General features: G+C 41.5%; 1 protein-coding gene across 1 annotated transcript; it reads left to right on the forward strand.

Annotated features, from left to right (window-relative positions):
* The first annotated feature begins 1,095 nt into the window (after positions 1-1,095).
* On the forward strand, positions 1,096-8,762 carry lpxn (leupaxin). The gene is made up of 9 exons (XM_076087812.1): positions 1,096-1,297; positions 2,256-2,341; positions 2,477-2,544; positions 2,977-3,073; positions 3,413-3,670; positions 3,822-3,995; positions 4,440-4,521; positions 4,632-4,780; positions 6,776-8,762. Exons 1-9 carry the CDS (start codon positions 1,285-1,287, stop codon positions 7,040-7,042), a joined length of 1,194 nt encoding a protein of 397 aa, XP_075943927.1. The 5' UTR covers positions 1,096-1,284; the 3' UTR covers positions 7,043-8,762.
* The last annotated feature ends 11,771 nt before the right edge of the window (positions 8,763-20,533 follow it).

Genomic DNA, 20,533 nt, shown 5'->3' on the forward strand with positions numbered 1-20,533 from the left:
CCAAGGTGTATTTGCTGTTTTGGTGAAAAATAATTTCATTGCTTTGGAAACTCATATAAGTTAGGCATTAGATGTAACATTACTGCGCGTAATTTTAAGTTTTTATATCATACAAAACCACCAACACCCCTGCTCTAAAACATAATGGTTGCAACCAAAGTGGTGTGACAAATCACAAGTATGTGCATATGGTGTCTAAAATGAATCTGTCAGAATCTGTCTTAAATGATGCTCTTGGTCTCGGTAGATTAGAGTCTGTGGTCCAAGATATGTCTTTGTTGAAATCCATAGTACGAAAAACAGTTAGGAAGCTATTCAGGAACCTTGGAATAAAAGACAAAAAAAACAGCTACAGGTGACAATTACACCACGGGGTCGTGAACTCCATGTGGCGGTTGAAGGAACAGTTCTTAAAATTCTGCTAAGAATGTTATCCTAACCCCAAATAGTGAACACTAGTGCAACATTACAAGTGAAGTGACAGCATTTGAAGCTTTGTCCTGATTATTTTCTGGCTTCATAAAATAAATAATGTCCACAACATTTCTCTCTTTTATCTGCTTTATGTAAATGGGGTTGTGTTACTGGTAAATGTTATCACTATACTGAAGATCATATAATTGAGTAACTGTACTCATATTGTACAGTTAAAGCTATCTGGAAATGTTATGTCTTTTGCTTGTGCTTTATGTGTGTATGGGTGAAGTTATAATTAAAATGGTATTCTTAATTACCGATAAATTGATAATCAGTTGTGTGTGAAACAGTTGTGAAAAGACACTGAAATTGTATTTTATGTCTACTTTTGGCCTATCTTTTATTTTACATCTATTCAACTTAAATTCAAACTCAAATTGTGTTTTTCAATGCATTTCTTTATATTTTATTGTACAAATAAAAAACTTCAAATTGAAACACTGAAGTGGCGATAATGTGTCCAATACTGTGGCTTTATTATCATACTGTCATACACATAAATAAACATATTATACGACATAAAAGCACAATCAGTTAATAATATCATATCAGATCAGACATCGTATCAGACATTTCAAAACTGAGCACAAAATGGCTTGTGGTTTCCTCTTTACAAGGAAACAGCAGCATCGCATACCAACTATAGGACGGTTTCTGCTTCAGTAACAAATGAAAACATACCTTTGTCAGAGGAAGTGATGATTTTGACCAGATGAGAATTTGGGCCGGTTACCTTAGTAACTAAACAGCAGCAAAAAATAAATAAAAAACCACACTCAGTCTCAAGTAGAGAAAGCAGGAGACAACATGGACGAGCTCGGTAAGACATGTTTTATGCTGCTGATCATATACTCAAATTGATCAGTGGACAGCTTTTTAGATATGAAATCATTGTTGAAATTCTAAAATATTCAGAGCAAGATGATGATGTAGAAAATAGAAGTGAAAGGAATAATTGATCGTAGAGTAAGATGACAGTGCTTTACAGCACGTATTCTGTTAAGTACAGGGCACAATGCGCTTTACTTTTAAACGCAGTCATTTAAAATCATTTCTTTTTACACTGTTTTGTTACTGTGTCTTGGTTTTGTACTGTGATTTCAATCATGCTGTTGGTTGTTTGTAAACTATCCTGCTTTTTTTGAGCCGGGACTCTCAAAAATAGTATCATGACGAAATAAAGTTTAAAAAAAGAGAAGATTGGGCTTCACTGATCATCAAAACATACAACTCATGTCTTGGAATACAAATACAAAACATTGATTTACTTTCACTATGTTCTGAAAATAAATTAGAGGATAAATTAGAGGATGTTCCGATTGTTGTGAAATGTGAAGACAATAGTGTTAAAACATTTATTCTGTTTCTTCAAACAGCCGTGTTGTTTACTTCCCTTAGCAGAGACTTTATTCATTCAAATATCTCCCCATTTTCTTAGATGTGTGGGTTTTTACTGTGTGAAAAACAGTTGACATTTTCACAGGTCTTGCAACATTATTACAAGTTTCACTTCTGCTGCAACATGCAGCACCATCACTTCCTGAGGAAGCTGACATGCATGAGGCAACCTCAAAGTAATCCACCTTTATATACATCGAGGTGCACTCCATCTCACTGCACAGGAAATATTTCACACCGAGCTAACTTTACACATCCTCCGGTGGAACAGTGCACATCCAGAAAGCACATTCGATGTGTTGTGTGAACACTGCATGCTTGCATATGTAGTTCTGTTTATGTGTGTGGTTAGAAGACTTATGGCCTGTCTCCTGCCGCAGATTTGCTGTTGGAGGAGTTGGCCCTGAATTCAGCGAGATCAGAAAGTGTCAATGAGAACAGGAGCAATGATCCAGCGGCTGGAGAGGTGAAGACAAAGCCACGGAAATTAAAAAAAACACTTACACTGGACCACAACTTTCTTCATTATCAACTTTTTATTATCAAAATGTATTCTCAACCAACTCTACCCTCTAAAAATAATTTGTAATCTTGTCCACAGGTGTCTGATGTAGTTTATACTGGATTAAAAAAAAGAGAAAAAGGCCCAGTCTGCTCCAATGTGTACAGGTGAAGCTCAAGATCGTCGCTCTTGTTGACCCCTGATTCACATTATCATGAACTGTGAATATAGGAAATAGGAGATCGCTTGAAATGAATGAATGGCACATGTTAAAATTACAAGGTCTTCCACTTTTAAAGCATCCTAATGTACACAATGATCTTACTGATTTAGTATCTTACTACTTTAAACTTGATTTCAACACGAGACATTTTGACAGATCTCACCCCAGAAATATTATTAAAGACACCATATCATAAGTATGGCCCTATGCCTATCTCTGTATGGCTTCTGTGTAGATTTGTGTTCTACTGTTTTCTGAATTTTCCTAGTTCATAACTCAACATTACATTATTGTAAAATATCACCCTCAGATTACAGTAGTCGTGGGGTAGTTCGTATTCTTGCAGCTTTCTAATTTGCCCCTCTCTGGGTTTTAGTGATCTGCCAGCTCCTGTGGCAGCTTCCCTGACTCCTGACTCTCCCACTAAGGAGCTGGATGCTATCTTGCAGGATATGCTGTGTCTGGGACAAGGGGTCAGTACATTGACTGCAAGTGCATGTCTCAAAATAATTTGAAATGTATATATTTTGGTCTGTTAAAGAATAATTCACAGAATAATTCTAGTCCATATAAAGTGTTGATGAATATGGTAAGAGACAACGGTGGATGTGCAGTGAAGAAACTTTCCAAACATGAGTGAAATGAACCAGGTTTGACAACAGAGGGCAGTGTTGTACTAATTCCAACACTGCACAGCCTCAAGTAGCATTTCAGTGTTGGAGCATTGATGAGCACCGACTTTAAAAAGACACATTAATAAAAAATACAGCTACAAACAACAGATATTTGTACGTATTTGTTTCATCATGTAGGACCCCGCGTCTTCAACAACCCCACCACCTCTCATACAAAAACAGTCTGTGAAAAAGAAAACAAAAGATGGGCACCAGGAGAACGAGGAGAGCAGCAGCAGCACAGCAGCTTCAGACGCAAACGCCTCGACCACGAGCAAGAAAACTGATACTATAGATGACCTGCTCGGAGGGCTGAGCTCTGATTTGGAGAAGATTGGCGTGCGCACCACGGCCAAGGGCCACTGTGCTTCTTGCAACAAATGCATCGTGGGAAAGGTATAAAAAGCTACATAATCAGATGGGCAAGCATTTCAAATCTATGTATTGCAGATTAAGAAATCTATATGAAATTCAGCCTTATACATTGACAAAGGACAATTGTGGAAACCTCTCTATTTCTCCTTGCACTACCTTTCCTCTTCTGTAGATGATCACGGCGCTGGGTGAGGTGTGGCACCCTGAGCACTTTGTGTGTGTGGCGTGTAAGACGGAGCTGAGCACCACAGGCTTCTTTGAGAGAGAGGGTCGGCCGTACTGTAACAAAGACTACCATCAGCTCTTCTCTCCTCGTTGTGCCTACTGCAAGGGGCCCATTTTGGAGGTGATAAACCTAAAACTCTTCTTTTTTTGGTTCACTGTGTGTTGACGGTGTAAAAACAGATCTTTTAAATTCTTAAATGCCCCACTTGCCTTTTGTTTCTGATTCTAATTTGTTCTGTCATATATTACATCCATTTATTTAAACAATAATCTTTCAAAGATTGGATGATGACATATGTATGTAGTTAATGTTTCCAGACATATCCAACATGTCATCTTACGAAATAAAACACGAAACCATATCGGGGATTCTGCAGTCTGGGCTTATGCTGCAGACCAAAGTCATTAATCAGCATCTTCTGCAATGATTCAATGTATGTGGTTCAGAATCCACATGTTTGTGCTTCCTCACATCTGAACATATGACATGTGACAAACTTGTATCCTATTCTTTAAAGGAAGTAAAAGCACGATGTGATGTTTTTATGTCTGTCTGGTTTACCAGAACATCCTGACAGCTCTGGACCAGAGCTGGCACCCTGACCACTTCTTCTGTACACACTGTGGAGGCCTGTTTGGACCTGACGGTAAGAGGCTTGTGCATTCATTATTATTCACTGGAAACCACAACTACAGTCCAAATAGTCTCATGTATTATCACTCAGAATTAATCTAATGTGTCTTATGCATGTCGCAGGTTTCCTAGAAAAGGATGGGAAGCCCTACTGTAGCAAGGACTTCTACCACCTCTTTGCTCCCAAGTGCTCAGGCTGTGGGGAATCAGTGAGGGAGAACTACCTGACTGCAGCCAACGGCACCTGGCATCCAGAGTGCTTCGTCTGCGCAGTGAGCCCTTTCTACCTCAGACCACACACGCGGCTCTGGCTCGCACACTAGCGTGGGAATAAATGAGAAAGATACCCACACATTTGCTTTATTTGCAACATTCTGACCGCAAGGCTGATGAAAACCGTATGCCTGATGAATACTCTGCGGTTGAAATGATGCAAATAAATCAAGGAAACCATATTCCTCAGTGTGTGTATCTTTTATATTCTCTGCAAACCTACTTCTGTATGCAGCATCTGGACAAAAAAACGGTTCGGTGTGCAGCTTTACTTCTGCTTTACTCGGATTTGAGCAATTGATAGACATAAAATGCTCTCAGTAGAGACGCTGACATGAGGTAGCAACTTTTCATACTTTATGGCCCCTAAAGAAAACCATTCTTTCTTGACTGTGCATAAACCTGAACATGAAATACATAAAATACATTGCTCTTTAAAGCTACCGGTCAAAATAGCATTAAGATTAACAACGTCACATAAAACATGGAATACATCCAACTATGACTATCCAACCCAATCATTGCTTTTTATCATCACCATCACAACCAGCATCTCACCATTAGCACGGAACATAAACATTGTTTTACATGCAGCACTTATTATTATTATTGTCATTATTTAATCAGCACGGTCAGGATTTTACCTGGTCCTTTCGTGAACTACATCTAACTCCAGAGGTCCAGAGGTCAAACACTCCATTAACAGGATGAAGTGGACACTCAAAAAGTAGCCGAGCCTTTTTAATCAACCCCATCGCTGAAAATAAATCAGGTAGTTCATAAAATGTAGCACCTTTGATCTTTCTGGCTACTTAGACTATGCTGTGCTGCAGCCTGGTCTTGTCAACAGAAGAGAGATTTTCCGACCATGAAATGTAACTACAAAACCTACAAAATGTTCTAAAATCATCATCTATAGTTTTAGCTGCATAAACCTTTAAGAAACATTTGTCTCCAACACTAACCTTTCTCACAGTGGACATTGTGACTTGTTAAAAATAGGTTCAGCTGTTTCTGCGCCAGGGCCCTGGAGTTGTGCATGCTGGCGCACTGTTATGGCTTACTGACTCATATAAATGAAACAGAGCCACCGCTAATGTCAAGAGTCACACCTGTGCTTTTACTGCTATGACGAGTCAAAATGCCCGCCAAGAGAAACCTTACGCAGCATCCCTCCCTCCTGGACTTATTTAGTTTATGTTGTAAGTGAGGGATAAAACCGGACAACTTGAATCTTCCATGCTTGTAATGGTTGACAGAGAAGCTATAAACTAACTGTGTTTAGCCACGTAACAGGCCAAGCTCCAGCATGACAAACTCATGATATTCCCATTAACCTCAGATGTACTGTGAGTGCTAAGTGCTACATGCTAATGACAAGCTGAACCAACACAATGACCATGATAAACATCAACATGTTAGCATTATCAGTGTTAGCATGTTAGCCTTAGTCTGTTCGGATTGTTCAGCATTGTATGGTAATACAATTGTTGACAGGGTCTAATTGCTATGAAAGTACATGCAAAATTGCCCTTATTATGGCATCAGACACATACTGAATGCACAAAGCTGTAAAACTCTCATAAGGATGACACGTTCTCCCCTTTTTTGCACATCTTATATGTTTGATTTAGCAGCAAGATTGCTTACTTTCAAATATCTAATCACAGCATGTCCTTGAACACACCATGAAGACGTTTTAGAAACAGGTCCTGCTTGCAATCTAACTTAGGTAAACAATCTGTTCATTGATAACCTGTTCCAAAAAGTTAAATTCCCATGCAGAACTAAAGCTGTGGTGTGCTTTGGATGATGATCATACACCCATATACATGGAGATCAAACATGGTGCTTTAAGCAAACTTTTGTGATTGTTAGCTATTGTAGATTTTACACCATTTATCCTTCTTCTTCCATCTCTAATCTCTTTTTCTGTCTCCCTGTATCCTCTCTTCCATCCTTTCCCTATATCTCTCTTCTGTTCTTTTACCCAGGACTGTCTGAAGCCCTTCACTGATGGCTGTTTCATGGAGTCGGATGGTCGACCCCTCTGCTCAAAGCACTTCCACTCTCGGCAGGGCACTCTGTGCGGCGGCTGCAGTGAGCCCATCACGGGCCGCTGCATCTCTGCTCTTGATCGCAAGTTTCACCCCGAGCACTTTGTGTGCGCCTTCTGTCTGCGGCAGCTCAGCCAAGGCATCTTCAAGGAGGAGAAAGGGAAGCCATACTGCTCGGCTTGCTTTGACAAACTCTTTGTGTGAGACACACCGTACACAGCGTACGAACAACGCAACAGAAAGCAATCAAATGCAGCATCATTGTCATCGATGAGATTATAATTTCCCCATACTATGAGTGATACATTAAATACGGCAACTATACTATTCTTCCATCACAAGAGTGTATTTGCATTAGGACAGATGCACAAAAGTTTCATTTTATTCAGCGCTTCTTGCCCCACCGGGATACTTGATGTTTTCATGATTTGTTATCGAAAGTGTGGAACATGAACTGTGACATAAATTATTATTAGATTTTGAAAAAATATCAAGGAAAAAATTCTCACATTATAGCATAATTAACGACGTGGTTGTAAAACACGTGGAAAATACCTATGATGCCCATGATGAAAACACTGAACCTTTCACATATGTGACCTTTGGATGGTTATAAAAGGTGTGCTGCTGACACTTGCGCTAAATTATATAGGATTTCATACATCATGATCACATAAAACTCATAAATGGAGAAAGAAAAACACAGAAGTGCAGTTTTAATCCGTGGTTTCCATTAAACTATCCTCAGTTTGCCATAAGACTTGGCAGTCTGGAGATACTCTCTGGCAGTATGGACCAGTTCGTCAAGGGGACTTGTCTATGTGTCCTGATAGCTTGTATTGGCAGGGACTGGCATGGAATCGGCGTGCCAACCCGAGTTTCCTCTTACTCTGACTTACCATTTGGCCCCTGGCATGCACTGGATTCAGACAACCTCTTCATTCTCCACACAGGCTCCTTTATAGACGCCTATAGAAGATTAATGAAGGTGGTGATGTGAACAAAGGTGGTTTCAGGAGGAGCTCCTTCACATCGCTGCATCTCTTCAGCTTCTCACTTTCACTGTTGAGGGATGAATCAGCCCCAAAGTGCTTTAGAGTACATTTAGTTTTTATGATGCACCTCGTATTTCTAGGCCCATTTCTTTTGTTGCCTGACTTTGTTTTTGTTCACTCCTACTGATAACTAACAGCTTTCATGATTTGTTGAGAAGTTTGCAGCCCAGTTAGGATGTAGCAGAAAATGTTTTCTGTATTTAAATGTGAGAATTTGCTGTCAGTTCTGCAGAATCGCATCATAAAAAAAAATCAATGTTTTCATTAATACAGACAGTAATTTCCAAATGCACTAATTAGATTAAGGTCTTGATTTTCAGTCATCTGCCCTTTTTCAGGGGGAGAAAATGATTCTGCCATCTACTATAGAAAATATTCAACTGGAGCAAAGTTTTATGGAAACAAATACCATTAAAGGGAACATATTGTGCTAATCTTTAGGTTCATACTTGTATTTCTTTCTTTTTTTTAACTGGAACTCCAGATACCCAAATGTATGTGGATCCCCTTTAACCTCTTCATGATGTACATGCTCCCGTTTGTTCTCGTCTTATATGTGCTTTTACGTGAATGTTAATGCTTTTTCTGCTGCCAGCTTTCAAACATCTTACATCTGCATGATCTTGAACACACCATCAAGGACAATGCGGCAATTGTCAGATGAAGTTGAAAATCTATTCTACAGGTTTGCATACAGTACTGAAACAAACAAACAATAGAAGCTAAATCAATAATTAAAGATATAGGAAATCAAGGGAATAGTGTGTAGAATTTAGGGGGATTTCTAGGCAGAAATGGAATATAATATTCATAACATGTTTCCACTTGTTTATACTCACCTGAAAATAAAAATTGTAGTGTGTTCATTACCTTAGAATGAGCCATGTATTACTACTTGTGGGTCCTCTTCATGGTGCCATGTTGCATTGCTATGTTTCTACAGAAGCCCAAAATGGACAAACCAAACTCTGGCTGTAGATAAGGCCTTTTGCATTTTTATGTTACCTGAGGGCCAATGTCATGGAGGGGTGTTCAGTTGGATGCAATCTGCAATCTCAGCACTAGATGCCACTAAATCCTCAACACTGCTTTTCAAAGTAAAAGTAAATTAAGCTGATTGAAGGATAGTGGGTAGAGTAGAAGAGTAAATTAAACCACTTTATTAGCGATTTTTTTAAGTATTGAATGTCACAAAAATTACCTTTGAAATATTAAGATAGCCAAACCTCTGTCGAATACTAAGTTCAGACTTCTTGCCAACGTCAAAACCGTAGCTCATCAAACGGTGTCTTATCCTGAGATGAACACTGACCACATTCTGTCGGCCCTGCGGGCCGTTTTCTTCAGCTTTTCTTCAAGACACTTTGACTTGCTGTGTGACAATATAGTGTGCGAGTGGGAACGGAGGCGGGCATTAATCATGCTGTCATTACTGTCAGACCAGGCCTCTCATAGTCTCTACAGAGTACGGCCCTTGCATCATGGAAGAAGTATCATGTTCAGTCAAAATCCACATTGGTAAGTGTTTAATGATCTAACAGCCGTGTTCCCAGATTCCTGAACTCAAAGACATGTAATGTAACAAGTTTAATATGTTTAAACATGCTGGAAAGATTTGCATTTTGTGTTGCAAGATACCCGAGGAGGTACATTTTTTCCAGCATGAACCGTACGAAGAACATCAACTTGGATCTGATCTGAGACCTTGGTGACGTGTTTGTATAATCTCCCTTCGTCACACGACCTGAAGGGCGATTATGTTCATCCTAATATTAAAAATGGTTCTTTCACTGTCACAACTGCATGCAATTGTGAGTGGACTTGCCAACACTGTCTTATAAGTGGCAAGACATGTTGATAGCTCGCTTTCCGACATATAAAAGCTGTAAACTAGCGGTTAGCTTAAATTTAGATTAGCGGACAACCTCAGACGCAGATGTGAACACTCGCCCTATAGCTGTCAAGTGCATTTACTTAAATACAGTCAACACGGAGGCTTTGCAAAGTCTGGAGTGGAAATGAAGAAAACAAAAATATGATGCGGGGAAAGAAGTTCTGGTATTCACAGAAAAAATATGAATGTTATGGTATAGCTGGGTGAGTAGGGAGGAAAAGGGTTCTCTGACATGTAGTAAAAATGAGAAAACATGAAATGTGAGTGGGGGTCTTTTTTAAAAGGGTGGCGAATAAAGGGCCGTCTGTGGAAAGCAGAGAGAGTGTAACTCAGGTGACATTTACAGCAGTGAAACAGAGTACGAACGGTCTGGGAGCGCACTGGGCCATGAGATGGCAGCTAGATCTCAATGGGGGAGGGAAAGGGAGTGAGGCACATATTGGGACATAATGGATACTGGTGATGAGGGAGGCAGGGTGAGGAGGGCAGCGGTTGAAGAGTGGAGTTGCAACAGTTACCCCTGCGTGACACTGAAACCCAACGCTTACCTCCTGTCCTGTAAAATGTCTGCGTCCCCTCGGCCACCCCTGGTGGGAACGGAGGAGCTCCACTGTGGGTCACGCCCGGCTGCTGGCGCGGCCCTACCCTGTAAACCCAGCAGTTCACTTCAGCTTTGAAGCCATAACTGTCACATACATCTTATAGGTACAGACTCACTCATTAATCAGTACATTTGCTTGTAGATACACATCTATGGAAACGCCAGCTGGAGACAACTCCAGTTGCAAATCAGTCCCGACAATGTGAGATCCCAGCTCCAGTAGGCGCAGTAAAACATGGACAGATCAGATTACTGTAACGTCAATACTAGGCATGTCCATGTATGTACCGGTGAACTAAACAGGTCACTGCATCTATAACGATAAGTAAATACAGATATATTACTCTGAAATGCACACGGTGCTGTAAAGAGAAACAAATGGAAATTTAAAAAAAATAATTGATATGTATTCATAATTTTTGTACTTTGTGCACTTGGAAAAATAATATCAAGTATCATTTTTGAAAAGATGCCCATTGCTTTCAAAGAAAAAATATTCCCCATAGTGCACTAATGCAAGTAATCTAAATCACAAGACGCAATCAAAGTTTCTTGACCCAAACAAAGATGGCAGCCAGAGGAGTAATGCCATTCATGCATTGTCAATAAAACAAGAAAAGGAGTGTTCATGCACTGACCTTTTTTTCCCCAAGAGGGAAATATTGTTGCTGTCAGTAATTGATATCGCCAAGTCTGACGTAGACAGTTTTTCCAACTCGGTTGCCAGTAATAGAAGTATAAACAATATGACGTGAACCCGGCATTAGCACCTGTCATTTACAGTATTCATCTTTGTTTGTAATGTGAAAAACACAGTGAGTGCAATGTCGTGACTGCATTTAACAGCTGTTAGCGCTCCAATGAAGACTGGAAAATATGTTGAACATGCTTCATTTTTGTTTGTTTATTTGTTTGTCAGCTGGCAGAAGTGAGACCAGAAGGTTACTGCGACTCGAAGGGCCAGAAAATCGAAACGTTATTCAAAGAAAAAGTCGTCTGAACTGGAAAGAGTTGGCGTGTCCATCGTTAATGGCCAAACAAGCACATGTAAATTCAGTGCTCCGCAAAGGTGAGCCGGTAAGCCCACAGAGCCTGTTAAGAGGGCAGTGAAATAGAGTGCGTCTGTGTGAGAGTTCAAATGTGTGTTTTTAACAGCAAAGGAAAAGTGACAACTTCAACACCTCGGTAATTACTTCCACACAGAGAGAAGTTGAGCTGCAGTGCAGCTCCACTTTCGGTGTGTTTGTTTTGGCGCTCTGCTGATGCTGGGTGCAGGTATATCACACCTGATTCATGACTAGCTCCTCTGTCCAAGAGGAACTTCTTGTTGTCCTTGGCTCAACACCGAGTGCTCCTTGCTATCTCACACACTCTCTCACACAGCAGTAGGTATATGAATACACACACACACGCACACACACACCCAACAAACTCGTAAATACTATTTGTGGATTTGCTATTCATGCTCTCTTGGGTTCAGTCAACACAATCGCAAGAACAGACATGCACATACACAAAAACAACTTAACACAAATAGCTTCAGCTTACCCACCCGTACAACCATACGTGTGCATGTGTATGTACCACATGCACACAAATCAACCCAAACATATGCATGCCAAAGGTTTAGTATCACGCACACACACACACACACACACAGATGCAAAACACATGCACACACATAAACATATAAATGCTATTTATGAGTTTGGTCTCTGTCTCTCTTTCCATCTCTCTCTCTCTCTCTCGCTCTCTCTCTCTCTCACACACACACACACACATGCAAAGCCAAGAAAACTATGGTCTTCTTGGGTTTGGTTGACACAAAGCATATCTGTGCGAGCATCACTGCCTTCTCTGTGTGCTTGCTGATCCTTAACCAAGTGAACTTGAGGTCTCTGCTTTTATGAGTTAAATGGAGTCAGCTCCCAAGGGGGGGACTCTATGGGAGGTTCTCAAGACAACTTCAAAACACTTCATCTCCTATTCCTCCGCTGCACGTCTTTGTCTCATCTCCCTTACATCTCCTGCCAGGTCTCTCGGCGGGACCTCCATGCTCAACACGGAAAAACAGGGAGAAAGAGAGCATGGTGCATTTTTATCTAGATCCCGATAACGGCGCAGAACAAACTGGCTGGGGTTATGAGAAAGATTTATAAGACAGTAAGCTCCTTCTGTATGCTAGCCTTCAGTGTCAAGAAGATAGGTGGTTTCATTATGCTGCTTCATTGTGTCCATGTGTGGGTACAGTGAGACAGAGAGGTGCAGTCTGTGATCTGTTCGGGGGGGAAGCTCTTTGAGAAAATTAAACCCTTCTTGTGATTGTTAGCTACATTGGTTTGGAACAGCGAAGGTTTGGACCAAGTTTTTCACAGGGGTTTAAACTGTGTTATGGATGGGAATTCGACACTAAGGTGGAGGTCGCTCAGAGTCAGGCTTGGATCTCAGTTGCTGCCCAGCATTGTTTGTACGGCAGCAGCTCTTGGCTCAGCCTAGGTGGCAAGACTGAGGCTTGGACCAGGGGTCAGACAGGATGGCTCTAGGACTGGGCCAATTGGGAACATGGCTGTGATCCAAATCCCCCGCCTCTGAAGCAGCAACAGCGTGGATCATTATAAGATTTGTTTTAAAGAGTAATGGTTAACCGCATTATGGCCCTGTTGCCTGAGAGCTGAACGGCCTCCTGGGTTTGTACAAGCTCGTGGAGGTTTGTTGAGGGCTGGGAAGCCCTGCGAGGAGCAGATCAGGACGGGCTGGTTGATAAATCAAAGGGGCTGCAGGGGGAGCCCGCAAGGCCGGGCTTTTTAGTCCAACCTCCAACAGGCCTGCTATGGAAAACACTGGGGAACTTTGTGTAGAACCACACACCCACGAACAGTAACATACACACATATGGGGTTTTATATTTGTATTGTAATGAGTTTAATGGCAAAATTTCACCCCTGCAACCCCAATTGGGTTTTACAGTAATTTCATTAGCAGGTGTCCACTTTCCAGCACCTCAGCTTCTGGCGTGTTTGACAGAACATCCATTTAAATTGGACCGAGAGGATTCAGTTTTTCAGCGCCGAAGGACACATTTCAGCAGCTCGGTCCAAGCTGTCGAGTCTGAGGACACATTTTTCTAATCAGTAATTCCCCAGTACTTTCTGTGACACCCTGTTCCCACTGAACCCATTAAGATGCAATCATAAGCCCTTGTCTGAGCTCAGGGCTCGTTCACCGCTATGAGCTGAAGTTACTTCTTTGCATAAAAAGGATTTAGTGTGCAGTAATTCAAAACCACTGCACTGCTTTCATCAAAAAGATGACTTCTTCATCTTTGTAATCTTGCAACGTCTGTCATTCCTGTTCCATTTATCTGTAAAGGCAGCAGAGTATTTTTGCAGAAAGTTCTCTTTGGGGATATACTGCAATCATGAAAAAGTTCTTCAAATGTAAAATCTAATCTTAAAATCTCACTTCCTTAACTGCCCGTGAACTGAATCAATAGCATTTGATCCAAAAACGACTTAATTGCTTTTGAAAATGTCCTTTAGTCAAGTGACATTACTGTAAACGAAGATATATTATTTGAAACAAAATACAGCTGCCCCCCCTTACACATATTTCTCTTTGTTCATTTTAAACAAATGCAGTGATACAATTCACTCATGAACCTTTGGAGTTTCAAAGACATGTCATTAATAGCATAAAAAAGCATTATTCTTTAGATATAGAAATATATTTTTCTATTTTCTATTTGCAAAATCTTTATTTTTGGTGGAAATCAAAATATGTGCTTTTATAGTTTTGGTTATCGTTATCTCTCTCTCTCTCTCTCTCTCTCTCTCTCTCTCTCTCTCTCTCTCTCACACACACACACACACACACACACCATTGTCACATAGCAACTAACAAAGCCAAGACAAACAGGAATTATTCAGTCATTTTAATCAACATCTTCTTCACTTTCCTTCCCCGAATGATGTCTGGTTTCGGAAATGTTTCCACTAAACAGCTGAGTCTCCGTCAGGGCTTACGGCGGGATTAGAGCTCAAATTACTGACTCTGTGGCTCATTTACTCTCTGAATCCACAGACCTCGAAACAAAAGTTGCATGCGGACATGTCCAGTGATATGATAATAGCATGAAATGAGAAACACATTTCAAGAGCGAGACTCTTTCCAGTGCCGCGGTGAGGCTTTTATGTGTACCGTTTGATGTTGCAACGCAGAGGATGTGAAAGGCGCGGCCGCAGACAAAAGTAAAGATGTTCTGCACGTTGGACTGAGCGATCAGTGAGAGCGAGAGAAGCAGTGGCAACAGTATGACATACAGAAGGAAGAAAGAATTTATCTGAGAAAACTGGGCAGAATGGTTGTCAGTAGTAATAGGATGACAATTATAGCGAGCCAGCTGGTTGTCAGAAGTTACACCATTAGCATTGTAATGACCAAACTCAGAACAGAAACAACAAAACAAATGTCAAATGAATATCATTTTGGACTGTGACGTGATTAATGATAGTGATTATAAAATGTTTTATTATCAGTGATGTACTTATTGTTCCAAATTCATTTTCCCTAAAACTGAGAATATGTTTCACTGTACGAACAGCCGTCTTTGATCCAGTTCTAATTTACAATCTTTAACAACAAATAAGAAAAATAAGACAAAGCTGTGGAACTGAATCAAACAATATTGTCACAACATTGTGCCAGTGTGATTTTACTGAAGATAAAATATCTGTTCAACACAGTCATGAGGACCACCAGCTGCACAATAGGAGGCTGATTTTGGTCACTGCGGTGCTGCAAAACGTTTAGTTTGGGATTGCTCTGTTTGCAGTGTGAGCGGTTTGCTGAAGCTGCATCACCCATCTATTGTTATCTCCCTCTCCTGTCTACAAAAGCATGTGGTTAACAACACGCCATGCAAGTTACCATCTTCTTAGATACTATCACTGTATGCTGCCAGATAGCTGTCTAAGACAGTTCTGGCTGACTCCAGTTGTGACCTGTTCCCACAACATCCAAACACAATGTTTCACAAGCTCACTCAAGAAATGAGGGCGACCATCAAGTTATGTTATGCTGATCAGTAGCAGTGGGATCCTGGACTTTCACATCGGCAGCTGAACAGCATTGCTTTGTCATTAAATGAAACTGCTCTGTACTGAGTACTGTGTCGAGCGTACTGCGTGCAGTGGCTACAATACTACCAGTTAAAGCAAGAGACTAAGTGGCAAATTCACAAAAGGTTTGCTTGGCTTTTGCGGCCGCTTTTGCGCCGCCAGGCAATAGCCAGCTATTTGCTAAATAAGGTAACATATGCATAAAGCCGGCGGTCCAGTCCAATAGAGACAGAGCGCAACGCATCATACTTTAAAAACCACGCCCACCAGAGGGGAAGATAATCGCCGTCACAATATGCAACCACGGGCTGAAATAACAAAGTGCCTGTAGCTTGCTAAAAACAACATTCCACTATATCACAAGTTACATTGTGTCAAAATGCTTGAGCTTAACTTATAGAAATATTGTTAGCCTAAAATTGACATTTGGACAAAACCAAGGCATACTGAGTGCTTACCCAATAATTAAGAATAGAATAAATTAAAAGTCAATGGGTCTCATCCTCTGCTGGTGACTATGAATGTCTGTACAAACACGCATGGTTTTTGGGAAACCTCCGTCTGGACGGACTGACAGACCAACCGCCAGTTGGCCATTGCCGCTATCATCTCATTTTGAATTGTTATACAAAAAGTATGAAATGAAAACATATTTAGTATATCTAGCTGCATGACTGCAAGAGAAATGAATGAGGGACCAACGCCACCAAACACTAGACTCTGTATCCCGTGTGCTCAAATTACTTTGTAAGTGCTACTCCGTCTACTTCCTTTGAGACCCTACCATATCAAAACAGAACACAGTTATCTCTGGGCATGTGCCGCGTGGTGAGCGAGTGGCCGGTACATTGGCTTGGATGTGACTTTCAATCATGGTGGCGTGCCTTCGACCCAGTAGACTTCGCTAAGTTCAGCTCCGGCTCATAAATCAACCGACTGTCTCGCTGAGTTGGCTGCAGAGTTCGTAACTCCCCCAAGTGTCATGTATGATTTAACCCTCTGCAGTCAGAGTAGGCTGTTCTCATCAGGCCTCTGTATAGCTACAGTGGTCAGCAGGGCCACTGCTAGAGTCTCCCTTTGTAATACACCTCACGTCTGTGCTGTTTAACTGTCAGCAGGTCAAGTTTGGAACACAGCAAGAGTGCAGAAGTTTAACATGCTGCGCTGCTCTGTTTTCATGACTTTGTTTTCACAAATGATGGTTATTAATCGTCATTATGTTTTGCAAAAGATTAAAAAAAGTAGAGAGGTAGTAGTAGAGATCTTTTCTTACAGCACCATCATCAGAAGTGATTTTTAATTAGCCAATTCCGACCAATAGGCAATACCCCCAAAATACCAACATTCCCTCAGCTGTACTTTGTGTTATGCACTAATTAGTAAATGTCAGCATGTTAATACTCTAAACTAAGATCGTGAAACATACTAGGAGCATGTTAGCGAGCTGACGTTAGCATTTAGCTCAAAGCAGCACTGTGGCTACGTACAGAATAGCTGGCAACTTTTAGTCTTGTGGAAAATACAGAAACTAAATTTAACCATGTGGGGGTTGCCTCCATGTTTGGAAAAAAAAAACTGCAAAAGCGCCATCTTGGATGCCCTTATGGTAGATAAAGCTAGATGCAATGGCCACTATGGTGTCCTTTAGGGATAAAACATGACAAAGTGCTCTCTAATGTGCCGTTCCAGTAGAGAAAACGTGCCTTTTGGTTGTCCTTTCAGTAGAGAAAATGTGATGCAGTGCCCTCTATGGTGGCTTCACAATTGGAAGATGCAGTGCCATAACGGCTGTTCTACATGCTGGTGCCCCATCGCATGCAGCCCTTTATATTTGCTCCTCAAACAGACTCAGACACCACAGTTCTGTCACAAATGTTAAGATACTTTATATACAAAATAAGTGATGTGAAATGTGTCTACTGATACAGTTTGTATCTGCGTGGTGGGGCATAATGCTTCCAGTATGCCCTCCACTGGGAGCTGAGCGTCAGAGCTCACTCAGACTCAGGCTGTAATTCATCTTCTATGAGGCCGGGTGGAGACTGGAGGCTGTCATCGTGATGTTATTGATGGGCTGCACTTGAGCCACAAGGAACTGAGCTGTGCTCTGAGCTTGGTTTGTTAAAAGAGATTACTCTGGGGGAAATCTTGACTCAACAAGATGACAATATTTTGGGATACAATCTAAGACTATGTTTAATGATGCAGTGAAGTAGTTAATACCAAGCTAAGGCATAGTAAGTGGGTAATGATATGATCATCATACTGTACACACACATGGCAGCACAACACATATGTCCTTTGGCAGCCCAAACAGAGCTCGGCCAAGACCATAAATAAATCTAGAAATGAAAGAGATGAAAGGTTATTTTCTTTACTCAGTCTCAAACAGTAGATTACAGTATAAACCTTGACACATGTTCCGGATCAGCTGAAGCAGCAGAAAATTACCTCTCAAGACCTTTCATGGGCGGACTGTTTGTGTATTTGTCTCTGCGTGTGCGTTTGTGTATTCAATCATAAGGGTCATGCTGTTTGATGTGTTTCTGTTCTTTGTGTGTGTGTGTGTGTGTGTGTGTGTGTGTTACAGTTCAGTCGTACAAGCCGTGCTGTTAAATGTGCATCGCTTGACCTACCACGTATGTGTGTTTGTGTGTATTTTGTCATAGCAGCCATGCTGTTTGACATGTTTCGACTGTGTGTGCATGTATGGATCTGTGTTTATATCAGCGTGTGTGTGTGTGTGTGTGTGTGTGTGTGTGTGTGTGTGTGTAGTGTGGTAGCGCAGCCTGCTTCTTGACAGGCTCTGGGCCTGTTGACAGCTCCTCTGCTCCCTGTCAAGCACCAGAACAGCTCTATGTGTGAGTGAAGAGTAGCTGTAGGAACGATGCCCAGAGAGCAGAAAGAGGTCTGGAGTGTGTGTATGTGTGTGTGTGTGTGTACCTGCGTCGCTGCCTATGTGTGTCTGTGTGTTTATCTGACTCCACAGCCAGGTTGTTTTTACGGAGACAGATCTTGAAAGCTCCCACCGCCTCCTCTTTCTACAAACCATTAACTTTCGACACTTGAAATATGCCCTTTAAGGCACTATATTATGTCTGCCTTCTATCAATATAGAGTCATTAATCAGACCTAATCATCTCCCTCTCTGGCATCCCTGCGTCTCTTCACATCGATTGCTTTCTATCACCACCTTTCTTTCCTTTTGTGATTTAACTCTCGTAATTTCCCTCTCCTCCCTGCTCCCTATCTCTCTTTCCTCTCGTCACGTCTCATATTCAGAAGACTGTATATCCACGCTGACACATGAACTTAAGTCTTCGCGTTTGACGGAGCAGACCAGCCAAGTGTTACAGAACCGCGCACTGATATTTAAAATAAACAGAGCTGAAAAGCCACGTGGGGGGGGGGGGGGGGGGGGGGGGGGAGGACAGAAAAAGAGACTCAGAAAAGAGCAGATGATGGAGAGGAAGCATGAAATGCCATATTGTGTTACCAAAACAACATTACATGCATAGTGGGGGGAAAAGGGGGCTGTCACGTTATTCTGGCCTCTCTCCAACGGCCTTACACTCGCTCTGACCTCACCGCCGAAGTCCAGTGTATTAATCACAGAGATCGAAGAGCTTGTGAAGGCATCATATGGTTCTCTTTGACGGGGCAGCTGAGTCAAGATGTGTGCCCTCGTGTGCCAATGCTTCTGAGAGTTTTAACAGGAGACCACATTGACCAAAAGGATGCCAACACACAGGTCAGACATTAGAAGAGTTTTTATACTTCAACACACATATTTAAGCCACATGTCGCTCCTAAACAGCTGTTGAGTTAAATCACGAGACAGTGGTATTTTTCTGCTGCGTGCAGACTTTGTGGGGTTTTTTGGACACCTGGCTACACAGATGTGGGTAAACAAAGCTCAAGTCAGCCTGTGACTAAGACTTCCCCCTCAAACACAATTACATGCAACAGAGGCCACAGCAGCCGAGGTACAATACCGCCACAGACACAAGTGCTAGACATACACCAAAAAAAAAAAAAACTGAATAAATGCAGGAAAAACACGGTTAGAGTTTCACTGCCACCAAACTGAACTCTTTACATCCGAGCAGAGGGAGCCTGCACTGACTCAGACGCAGAGGCAGGCTTTTCCTTTCTCCAGTCAGCCCTGTGAACTCACATTACAGAAGCAAGGAAGAGCACCATGTATGAAAACAATGTGGGCAGACGGTGGCTAAATCTCTGTTGATCTTTAAGCATGATGTCTTTATACCGAGACGAGCTTTGATGCCACGAATTTACTATACATGTTGCATAAAAGCTGTTTGGGCAATAAGTTCATCTTCAAAGAACCTCATTAGAGCAAATGGCCATCTTCAAAAGAAGGTCATGTCCAAATCCAGATTATTCTCGATTTAAGGAAGACCTCATCTGATCCTTCATGTGTGGTTCCTTCACATCAGTGCAGACCAGAGGTTTTGATTTAATGGTATCATAACACATGCTGTTTACACTGTGTTCCCCATCACAGCCAAGTGCCTTGTTTTTGCACTGGACGCCTCTGTTGATCCCCTGCTTGGATAAACCACAAACAGGAGATTGACAATGAAAACCAAAAGTATTATACGGACCAACATTAGCTATATATATATATATATATATCATATTTCCATAATATTATGATATGAATAGATCTATTGTCCAGTGCTGAGATTTGACGCAGCATCCCAATGGCTGTTGAAATGACAAGAGGGGAAACATGATTATTTCTCCATATCTTATTCTTTCACCATTCGAGTAGCCAAAAGGTAGCTCTGCTTAGCAGCAGGGGGGGTCTTTTCACTCCTCCACCTCTCCTGCTTTGCCTCTCAGGGCTAAATGGGAGGGAAGATAACAGGGGGGTTCCCGGTAGGGATAATACTCACAATGATCAGCGGGAGAGAACACAGTGCATCATGGGGTGACTTTGATGTGAGAGCATTATAAGCTCTAGAGAATAAATATAAGACATGGCTCTCTGCGAGGAGAGTC

Source organism: Anarhichas minor, unplaced genomic scaffold (genome assembly GCF_050575085.1).
Source record: "Anarhichas minor isolate MPS153535 unplaced genomic scaffold, ASM5057508v1 ptg000010l, whole genome shotgun sequence".
In the NCBI taxonomy this organism is placed as follows: domain Eukaryota; kingdom Metazoa; phylum Chordata; class Actinopteri; order Perciformes; family Anarhichadidae; genus Anarhichas; species Anarhichas minor.

Excerpts from the sequence above, each read along its gene's own strand:
- lpxn (XM_076087812.1), top strand. Across the intron at positions 2,342-2,476 it reads ATGATCCAGCGGCTGGAGAG|GTGTCTGATGTAGTTTATAC; the intron begins GTGAAGACAAAG and ends TCTTGTCCACAG. Across the intron at positions 2,545-2,976 it reads GTCTGCTCCAATGTGTACAG|TGATCTGCCAGCTCCTGTGG; the intron begins GTGAAGCTCAAG and ends TCTGGGTTTTAG.